The sequence below is a fragment of the Galeopterus variegatus genome, unplaced genomic scaffold (assembly GCF_000696425.1).
Source record: "Galeopterus variegatus unplaced genomic scaffold, G_variegatus-3.0.2 Scaffold5149, whole genome shotgun sequence".
NCBI lineage: Eukaryota > Metazoa > Chordata > Mammalia > Dermoptera > Cynocephalidae > Galeopterus > Galeopterus variegatus.
In genome coordinates, this window is record NW_007731260.1 from 1 (window position 1) to 11,154 (window position 11,154).

Below are 11,154 nucleotides of genomic sequence, written 5' to 3' on the forward strand. Positions count from 1 at the left end.
CAGGGACAGTCCTCATGCTGTGCTCGCTTCTCACGTGCCATTCTCCTCTGTCCCTGGGAGATAGCCAACTTCCTGTGTTCCTTTAAACGTGGGCCAATACTTGCACACTGCTGGTGGGACTGTATGTGGATATGAGGCTTTGGGAAATGGTTGAGCAGTGTCTGCTGTAGCCAAATGCATGTGGGCCCATGTCCTGGCAGACACACACACGTATTGACCAAAGACAGGCGAGAGGTTCACAATAGCCCCGGACAGGAAACCCGTGCCCATCAGCAGAGAGTGGATGCGTGATGGTCGTACATTCTTGAGACGAGTAGTGGATAATAATGGCCACAAATGATCTGACGACACTCATCATGAGTGGACCCTGAAACATAACTGTGCCCATCAGCAGAGAGTGGATGCGTGATGGTCGTACATTCTTGAGACGAGTAATGGATAATAATGGCCACAAATGATCTGACGACACTCATCATGAGTGGACCCTGAAACATAACCTGGGAAAGGAAAGCCAAACCTGGACGAATGCCTGCCATTCAGTACCATTTCTGTTAACTTCAGAGCACAAGTAAAACTCGTCTATACTGCTAGAAGTCAGAAGGGTGGTTCCCTAGAGGTGGGGGCTCTAGCTGGCACGAAGACCTGCCTAGGGCTGTTAATGTTCTGCCACTTGATCTGGTTGCCAGTATGCAGGTGAGTTCATATAGTCAACATCTAGCAAGCTTTATACTTCTGTATACAGAGGTGCACATGTCATCAGTGCCTATATGCAATAAAATCTGTGCACATAGAAAGTACAGAGGCGGGGGCAGGCAGACACAGGCGGTGAGTTGACCTCTGTTCCATGCACTTTTGTAAGCAGCAGCCAGTTAGCTTCTGAAATCTCGTGGGCTGTGATCTTCTGCTGTTGGTTAGCTCTGTGCTGTTTCTCTCTCCATGGGATGTCTGGAGCCCACTGAGCCTGAGGCTGGCTCCTCCCTGCCCCCACCTGTGTGGAGTCTGCAAGTCCTTGGGGATGGAGCTCTTTCTCTGTGTCCCACGTAACCAGCAGTCCCATTTTCCTGTCTAGGTGCCGACTTGCTGAAGATGTCCCGAGATGATTTGGTTCAAATCTGTGGCCCCGCGGATGGGATCCGGCTCTTCAATGCCATCAAAGGCAGGTGGGTGTCGGTTTCTCAACATAGTTGCCCAGAGGCCGTCACCCCAGCATGTGTGGTAGGAATCCCCTATCTCAGCCTCTTGGACAGCATATGGGCCGATTGGGACGTGGCTGCTCAGGCGGGGACCTTCCAGCAGTGTGGGGGCAAGTGCAGGAGGAGGTGGGGTGGGAGGGGCACAGGCTGCAATGTGGCAGTGAGGCACTGCGACGGGACCCTTGGGGCCAGGTTCTCAGATGCTCGTGTGGTCCTGGGCTCCCAGCTGCCTCCTCCCTGAGGGAAGCCAGGACAGCCGGTATCACGTAGCAGCCTTCAGGGCAGACTCTAGAGCAGTGCTGCCCCACAGAACTTCCTGCCACGGTGGAAGCGTCTGTAGCTGTGCTGTCCAGCATAGGAACCACTGGCCACATGTGACTTGGAGCACTTGAACTGAGGCTAAGGCAGTGGACAAACTGAGCTTTAATTTTTATTTAACTTTAGTGAATTTACACATTAGTAGCCACATATGGACAGCACAGTTTTATAGTGCAAGAGTGAGTGAGTCTGGGTTTGCATCCCACATTGGCCTCTGTGAACTGTGCAACAGAGCAGAGCCCTGAACCCCGTGAGACTCAGTTTCCTGTCTATGAAACGAGGACAGTGGTGGTGGCTCCCTCGCAGGCTCTGTGAGGATGGTATGAGTTAGGCATATGAAGTTCTGAGAACAGTGCCGGGCACAGACTAAGCCAGAGATGGTGTTGGCTCTATTATCACCCTGAAAAACCCCTCATATCTTGAGATCCGTGTTCTGGGGTAGACCTCTGCTTGGCAGGTTGCAGGACCTGGGAGTGGCCATCCATCCCTCTGCCTGCAGTCAAGCCTGTGAGAAGCCTTTAAAGGTCCACCTGGACAGGATTCTGCCCCTTCCCACCCCCCATGAAAGACATTCTGCATCCCCACAGCCATCCTACCACTGCTGCCCCCGTCTCATGTTCTGGAATATTCTGGAACATTCTGGAACAACAGAGCTTGGTGTCCTCCACACCTGCTATTTATTTCCTGTCCTCCTGCCAGGAATGTGAGGCCGAAGATGACCATTTATGTCTGCCAGGAGCTGGAGCAGAACCGAGCACCCCCACAGCAGAAGCAGGATGGCACTGGGGACAGCAGTCTGTGTGGTGAGTGGTGGGGAGTGGAGCCAGGACCCAAACGTTCAGACTGGCAGCCTGGCTTTTAGCCCCAGTCCCATTATTGTCCAGACCCTCACCCCTGCTTCTCGGCTGTCAGCCTGTGAAGGACATTTCTTGGCTTCTAGATTCCCACACTTGTGGAAAGTGCAGCCAAGCTTGTGCACCTGCTCAGTGATGTGACCTCAGGGTGGTCCTGCAGCGCAGATGATATCCTAGTACAGCCTATTTAAATGCTGGGAAAGAGGCTCTGTCTGGTGGCTGGAAACACATGGCCTCTGTCACCCCTTTGAAGGGAGCCAGCCTGTGTGTGTGCTTGAACAGGTGTTTTTGAACCAAAGATTTCTTTGTTGAGGGAGAGGTTTAGGAACCTCAAATTTAATCCACTTGCATTTACTTTTGAGGAACTCAAGTCCCCTTAAAATTGAGTAATCCACCCTGGGTCACCTGTGGAGTTTGCTCCTACCCAGCTGGTTTGGGTTTTGCATTTCCAGTGTCAATGTCATCATTATCTTCTGACTTGCTGATGGCATCCTAGTGCACTTCTTCTCCCTTGGGTTACAGTGCTGAGTGTGGCTTATGTTGTGAGGAATGGCGAGGATCAAACCTTCTCTTTTCTTCTGGCAAGTGGCAGTCATCTCACTTTCACTCTGGCACCCACAGCTGTCCAGTAACCTTTACACAGAGGAAGGAATGGAAGGGGACACAGGACCTCCCCTCCCTCTCGAAGCATGGTGACATCTGGCCACAGGTCATACTCACCCCTCACTGGGTGCATTGGGTCTGGGATGGGTCTAGGAATCTCCACATTTCATGTAAGTGCCCCAAGAGAGACCAAAAGGAATAAAGAGCCACATGTGGAATCTTTTTACCTGTCGGTGGCTGCACAGAGGCGCGGTGCCAGTGCTCCTGGCTGCTTGGCTTCCAGCAGGTGCCCATCACAGCCCGGGCCTGCCGAATCACTCTGGGCGTGAGCATCCTTACGAACAAGTTACTGATTTCTCAGGTGGGGTGGAGGGGTGTGGGCATGCTTGTGCTGATTTCATGGCCACTTAAACAGCAGGCGCTTTTTCTTCCCTCCCCCAGTGTACCATGCCATCTTCTTGGAAGAGCTGACTACCCTGGAGTTGATTGAGAAGATTGCCAACCTGTACAGCATCTCCCCCCAGCACATTCACAGGGTCTACCGGCAGGGACCCACAGGCATCCATGTGGTGGTGAGCAACGAGGTGAGGACTGCCGCCCAGCCCAGCCCTGGTGACCAAGGCTTTGCACTGCCTCAGGACAGGAGGAACATCAGGACATCTGCCCCAGAAATGCACCCTGGCAGCATGCATGTGAAAGCTATGACAGGCAGAGGCTGCCTGGAGTGCGTGAGGGAGGGTTGTGAGGCCACGTCTAGGTGTGGGTCTGGGTCTGGATGCTGTTATGTAGCCACCCTTGGCTGGGTGCCCTGCAGGTGTCTATAGTCAGTGCTGTGGAAGTCAGGAGAAGGGTTCTTACCCAGGGGGGGGCGGCAGGCCCTGGAGGGGGGTGAAATGGGCTCTGGGGTGTGGGTGACGGAGAAGCTGTGGCTTGCGGGAGAAGAGAGCAGAGGTCTCTGTTAAACAGTGAAGGTGCCACAGCGACCCTGGGTCTGTCCCTGCCAACGGGGGTGGGGAGCCGCAGGCAGAGCCACAGGCAATGGGCTCAGCTATCAAACAGTGCCCTGTTGGAACTGTGCCCACACATGGCTAAGGATAGGGTTATTGAACAGGCTTGCCCAAAAGTTTAGGCATTCTTTGCATGTTGTAGAACAGAGGCTTTTAAGCTTGTTCTATCCCGTACCACTTCCTCCTAATTTTAATAGTGACAAGTGCCAGCATTTACTGAGTGCTTACTGTGTCCTGGCTACTGTTTTAAGGGTACACATAGTACTCATTTAACCCTGACAGCCTCCCTATAAAGTGGGTGCTATCACTATCCCATTTCACAGATAGAAAACTGAAGCACAGAGAGACTGAGTCACACAGCTGGTAAGGGGTGGAGCTATGGTGGGAACCCAGGTAGTCTAGCTGCAGAGCCCGTGCTCTGAGCCAGCAGGAATCCAACCCCTCCTAAAATGAAGCTTTTAAAAGAAGATCTGTGCTGGGGGGGGGAACAGGAGTGAAACCCTGAGCCCCCAGCTCAGACCCCAGTAGATCCTAAGCCAATTCTGGGAACTCTGAAATCCTTTGTGGAGAGGGTTATAGAGGAAACTGGGTACAGGAATAGTGACTGGGAAAACTAGAGAAAATGTGAGCTTTGGAATTGGACTGATGTCCCCACTTAGAACTTCCTCCTAATAGCTAAGTGACCTTGGGGAAATTTACGTAACCTCTCTGAACCTGTTTCCAAATCTTCATAACGGGGATAGTTACACCAATCAGGCAGGTTGTAGCAAGGATAAAATGAGAAAACAGCGTCAGGCATCAGGCGTCACTAAACAATGGGTGTGTCTTATAATTGACTGTTCATGCTAGGCTCTTGTTATTTTGGGGAGCAAGTGGTGGGGAGATCTCTTTAGATTTGGCAGTGTTTAAAGTGTAAGGCTTTTGATGATCTGTATATTTCATAAGTTGTCATTATTAGTAATGATCCTATTGCCACTTGTCATTACAACTGACAGAGCCCTTTAATGTTCATGGGAGTTTCATCTCAATCCTAGAGGTCGGCAAGGTGGTTTTTTCCCTTCCTTTTTAATTCAGAAGTAATCCATAATTATTAGTACAGGTCAAGCAATATAGAACTACAGAAAACATATGTGAAAAATGCTTATCTTCCCCACACTTTACCTAGAGGAGTTTATATTAGGTTTAATGTGATCCTGCCGGGTAAGTTTCTGTGCGTGCGTGTGTGCCCTAGTGTGTGTAGGTGTGGGTTTTTAAAACACACAACAAAGATCCAGCTCTACATTTGTCTGCAACTTGCTGTTTTTGTCACCAATTCAGAATTCCTTTTATGTTATTACATTCAAATCTAACACAGCTTTTTTTTTAACCCCCATTTTACAGATAAGGGAAATGGAGCCCTAAGTTCCTGACTTAAAGAGTTTACTTTAGAATAGCCAGGAATGTGAAGTGACCTGAGCAGCAGGCAGCTGTGGTGGCATGGAAGGCTTGTCACTTTGCATTTCAGAATGAATTTCTTTTTCGGAAGACGAAAGCCAAGAATGTGGGGAAACCTTGCAATTTCATGGGTCCCTGAAGGAAGTTCCTTCTCAAGCATGCCCTGTGCCCTCAAAAGCAGGCAGTCAAGCAAGTGAAGCAGAGAGCAGAACGCAAATGCCACCTTTGCTAAATAGGCAATTCTTATTCTCCAAAGTCTCCTTGCCTCTTAACCTCAAATCAATTGGAAACCTTTGGTTCTTAACTGCCTGCAGCGCTGGAGGCAGCCTGGCCAGCCGCGGAGCCGGCCCCTGGGGTGCAAGGGCACTTAATTAAACAAGGGAGTTACTGATTAAGCCCATGTGGGCTCTGCCTAAGGCTCGGCATGCCCAACTGCTTGGGCTGCCAAGAGTCCTACATGGAGCAGGCCAGCAGTATAGAATAAATGTACTTCACGCATCGTTAGGCTCTGCGGGGAGGGGCAGGGGTCGACAGGTGGATGGATTTGCAAGATTTGAAGCAGGAATCCAGAGGAGACAATAAAATGTCAGTAGTGTTTTTTGAATTTAGAAAGGGGTTTGCTGTTGTATTGGCTAGTGTTTGTGTTTTGTCTATATGTTTAATATTCTTTAAATGTATGTTGTGAAATATAGCACACATGTGCAAAGAAAACTTACCTGTACAGTTTAAAGAATAAACCCGCCTTTGGGTTACTAGAATGTTGGTAGAAGCCCTTTGTGGGCTCATTTCATGTTCTTCCACCTGCTAGTCCGAATTTTGTATTAATTATTCCCTTGTTCTTCCTCAAGGTATTGTTTGAATTTGCCTATTTTAAAACTTCATGTAAGTGGAATAATAGTGTTTTCTGTGACCTTCTTTCATTCCTCAGTATATTTTTGAGAACTACGCCTGTTGAGGTGTACAGCTGGGGATCTTTGGCACCACTGAGCAGCAGGCATGATTAGATCATAATTGGCTCATGCTGCTACTGTTGACTGACGCTGGATCTGTTTTGAGTTTTGTATTACTACAGACAGTGCTGCTCTAAACATTCTTGTGCATATCTTTTGCATACACATGAACAGTTTTCTAGAGATTCTCACCCCCACCAGCAGTGGATGCTGGTTCCCACTGCTCTACATCCTGGTTATATTTTTATCATTGGTTCAGCCCCATTTTACAGATAGGGCTTTGGAGACAGGAAGAAAAAAAGGTTGACTTGTGCAAAGTCATTGGATGGTTAATCGAAATTAGAACTCCAGACAGGTGGCTTGTGAGTACTTGTGAGTTTCCTGCCACATCTGTAGGCACTTGGAGTGGCACCTGCCTTTATATTTTGTCCTCATAGGATGCCGATTATGCATATCCTAATAATTACCAAGTTTTTAATTATTTATTTACTTATTTTTAGTTATTTACCTATTGCTATTACAGTTGTCCCTCAGTATCTGTGGGGGGTTGATTCCAGCACCCCGAAGGATACCAAAATCTGAGGATGCTCAAGTCTCTGATATAAAGTAGTGTGGTATTTGCATATAAACTATGCACATCCTCCCATCTTATAATACCTCACACAGTGTAAATGCTGTGTAAATAGTTGTTATACTGTATTCTGTTTTTACTTTGTATTATTTTCGGTCCTGGTATGCAGAGCCCATGGATATGGAGGACCAACTGTATAGACACACACATCCTGTGATGTTTATATTATAGGGATTGGAAGGCCCAGTAACCAAGAAAAAGCAAAACAAGAACAGACAAAAGCCACAGTCTTCTATTAAATGGCAACATCTTGATTCCTTTCCAGGCTTCTTCCCTTCCTTTAAGTTTGGGTTTCTGTTACTTGAAATTGCAACCATGTCACATGTTGATTCTGTGTCATCGTTTTCTCGGTAAATATTGTAGCAGAACCATGATCCTGCCTTTGTGTGGACGCTGTGGCAGTGTCATGGCTGTGAGTGGCTGGGCCTCATGTCACTGAGACTTTTCATATTGTGAGGAATAGTGTTCTCTCTTGTGCTTTTCAGATGGTGCAGAATTTCCAAGATGAATCTTGTTTTATCCTCAGCACATTAAAAGGTAAAGCCCCCAACTCTTCCTTCTTTTCTTGTTTAATAGAAGCAGGTGGGCTCCGGATGCTTGGGCAGTGGGGCAGGGGAGATCCAGCTGCATGGGTGGGGCCTGCCTGCATGGTGGTGCCTGCAGAGGAAGCTTACCTGGAAACAGCCTTTGGGAAAAAGAACACAAACTTCCTGTGACGCTTAGCCCTAGAAATGCCAGACCTGGTGAGATTGGCCCCAAAATCACTTCTGAAAGGGAAATCCTGGACCAGGTAATTTGTTCTCCGTGAACTCAGGGCTGAGTAGAATGAAGATGCATTTGAATTTTCCTGGACAGTCTCCAGCATCCTGGAGACCAAACATGGAATATAGTAGCTGAGTCAGCAGGCAGTGTTAGGTCAGGGACTTGGGGGTGGGGTGAACGTGAGGGCCCACCTGAGGATGGAGTCCTGGAAGGACAGCAGCCTGCCTGTGCTCTGCTGAGAAAGAGCTCCCATGCCAGGAGCACGTGTTTATTAAAAAGGTAGAAAAAGACCTGCTGTGACCTTCCTTAGAGCTGGGAAGGCGAGTGTGTGGGGTATATCAGAGGGAACTCTCTGACTGGATCAGAGACCCTGAACCATTGATGAGTTCACGTCTACCCTTTTTCTTTGAATCTAGCCAGAGTACCTTTAGGGCCTGGGGGCTGTAGCATCCCTGAGAATCACTGTTTGTCCAAAGCCTCCTTGGATATAGGGCCTTATGTCCTTGGGCTCGGGCTATGGTGGAAATGCCCATTGTCAAAAAATAATTACACAAGGCATGTATTGAAATCCCTGCTCTGTCAGCACTCTTGGCTTTACACAGCCTTATTCTGGTGATCTCTGCTGATACCCTAATACTGTGCCTTCTGGGACTCCCAAATACCATGGAACTGTGCCTTTCTTCCAGTGAAATATGCCCCGTGCTTCTCTCTTGCAGCTGAGAGTAATGACGGCTACCATATTATCCTGAAATGTGGACTCTGAGCAGAAGTAGGACATGCACCTGCCTCCAACTCCCAGCCCCATGGAACACCCTTGGATGTAGAAATTGTACCACTGTAAGCTGCAGCCTCACCTGGCACACTGAGGCTAGGAGGCACCCTGCCCAGTCTATGAAAGCTGCAGACCATCAACCAGCCGAAACCCATGGACGCAATCTAGTGTGCAGAAAGCCAGTGGCTCCTCTCTCCCTTCTTCTTGCCTCCAGCCTTTGATCAATTCCTTGTTCTTTTTCCCAATCCTGAGATTCTAAAGAGGCAAACATTGGGGGCATCTCCTCTGAAACCCCTTGCCCTTAGTTGGAGGCTCATTGGGTATCTTGGTGCCACTGGTACTGGTCCCTCCTGACCACTCTGCTGCCTCCAGAGAGAGCTCTGCCTTACCCTGTACCTTCACCTCCTCTTCTGGTAGCTGGCTCCATGCCCAGCACTGCTGACTTTACAGGGCGGCTTGCCCTGTTTTCCCGTCTCCATTTTTGCTTCCCTTCCCAGCAACCCTGGTGGGCATCTGTCTTTCCTGTTCTTGGATAAATTGATGGGAGTGGAGTTATTCTGTGCCTTCTGCTTCTTTTACCATTACCTTGTTTCTAAAGACCTGCTGCTGCAAAGCCCAGAGATGTGCTGGTATCTCAGCATTGGCATGGTAGGCAGCACAATGTACGTGTACAACCTGTCTCAGATGCCCTTTGAGGGGTTGGGGGGTGGGTGGGCTAGGAGTAGAAAGACTATTTGCAGCCATATTCTCATGAGTAGAAAAGGGATGTGAACAAAATGATTTCTTCTTGAGCTACTTCGGCATAATTTTATTTCCTAAGCAATCTTGGGTAGAACTAGGAATGACCTTGACCATCATAATACCCATATTCTCATGAGTAGAAAAGGGATGTGAACAAAATGATTTCTTCTTGAGCTACTTCGGTATAATTTTATTTCCTAAGCAATCTTGGGTAGAACTAGGAATGACCTTGACCATCATAATACCAGGCCCTCTTGGATGGACTTACAATATCGAATTTAGAGAAGACCTTCGTTAACCATTGATAAATTTGCCTAGTTTCCTAGGGACATTGTATTTTCTGTAGGAGCCCTCATTTAAACTTTTAATCTTTTTTCATTTGTAGGGGATATGTTTAGGGTATTTTGCCTGCTTCTCCCTGCTCCCCCCTTCAAATGCAGAAGTAATGGATTGCCTTTCTTAGTGGCCTAACTATGGGAAAACTTTAGTATCAATAACTGTGATAGACTCAGGAATTAGTTTTTGTCTTGCCTCTGGATCCTGGGATCCAATGTTCTATACTCGCCCAGGGCTTCAACTCTTTGCTAATTTAGGTTTATCTTCCAAACCATGGTGAACCCTATGACCACCTGAGTAGAATTTTACAGCCTCTAAAATGGAGCTTGTGTGGCATATAGTGCTAGGCTCAAAAATTGTCAGAACTGGGTAGATTTTGCTTAACAGATGGGGAAACTGAGGCCCAGAGGGGCAAAGTCCACCTGTGTGATATATGATATTTATATTTGTCACACAAACCAGGACAGTTCTGAGTATGAAAACATCTCTGCTAATAATTATGTTGGGACAACAGCCATGGTGTTCTTGCACAGTGAAGACAGGCTGCTGGTCCTTTTCCTTGTTTAGGGGGGAAGCGGGGAGCGGGTTAACAGTTTTACTGAGAGATAATTCACATACCATACAGTTTATCTGTTTATAGTGTACAATTCTATGTTTTTTAGTAAGTTCATGAAATCACAGTTCACAGGATCACAATCAACTTTAGAACATTTTCATCACCCCCAAAAGAAATGCTGTACACTTTGGCTATCGCTCCCCCACTTTTCTGCCAGCTCCCCCAGTCCTAGGCAACCAGGAATCTACTTTCTATACTGATATAGATAGACCTATTCCAGACAATTTCATATACATGGAATCATATAATATGGTCTTTTGTGACTGGCTTCTTTCACTCAGCAAAATGTTTTCTAGGGCCATCCATGTTGAGCATGTGTTAGTACTTCATTCCTTTTTACTGGCAAATAATATTTCATTGTATGGATGTACCACGTTTTGTTTATCCATCAGTTGATGGACATTTGGGTTGTTTCTACTTTTTGGGTGTTATGAACAGTACTGCTATGAACATACTTGTATGTTTTTGTGTGGGTATATGTTTTCATTTCTTTTGGAAATATACATAGGAGTGAAATTGCTGGGCCTATACTTTAAGCTCTGTTTAACTTTTTGAGGAAGTGCCAGACTTTTCCACAGCAGTTGCACTGTTTTACATTCCTACCAGCAGCGGATGAGAGTTCCCCGCATCCTTCCTGACACTCACTGTTATCTGTCTCTCTGATTACAGCCATCCTAGTGGGTGTGGAGTGTTTTCTCACTGTGGTTTCGATTTGCATTCCCCTGATGGCTAGTGATGTTGAGCATCTTTTCATGTGCATCTTTGTTGGCCATATGTATACCTTCTTTGGAGAAAGGTCTGTTCCTTTGCCCATTTTTAATTGGGTTATTTGTCTTTGTATTATTGAGTTGTATGAGTTCTTTGTATATTCAAGATACAGGTCCTTTATCAGATGTATGATTTATAAAAATTTCCTCCCATTTCGTGGATTATTTTC

At 47.2% G+C, this 11,154-nt stretch overlaps 1 protein-coding gene across 1 annotated transcript; it reads left to right on the plus strand.

Annotated features, from left to right (window-relative positions):
• Positions 1–1,069: 1,069 nt before the first annotated feature.
• Positions 1,070–8,777, plus strand: LOC103604450 (transcription factor CP2-like protein 1; the record flags this gene model as incomplete). Its single annotated transcript, XM_008589005.1, has 5 exons — positions 1,070–1,160; positions 2,211–2,314; positions 3,410–3,552; positions 7,476–7,527; positions 8,469–8,777. Coding segments are annotated over 5 exons (437 nt in total), but the record flags the coding sequence as incomplete, so codon positions are not given.
• Positions 8,778–11,154: the final 2,377 nt, after the last annotated feature.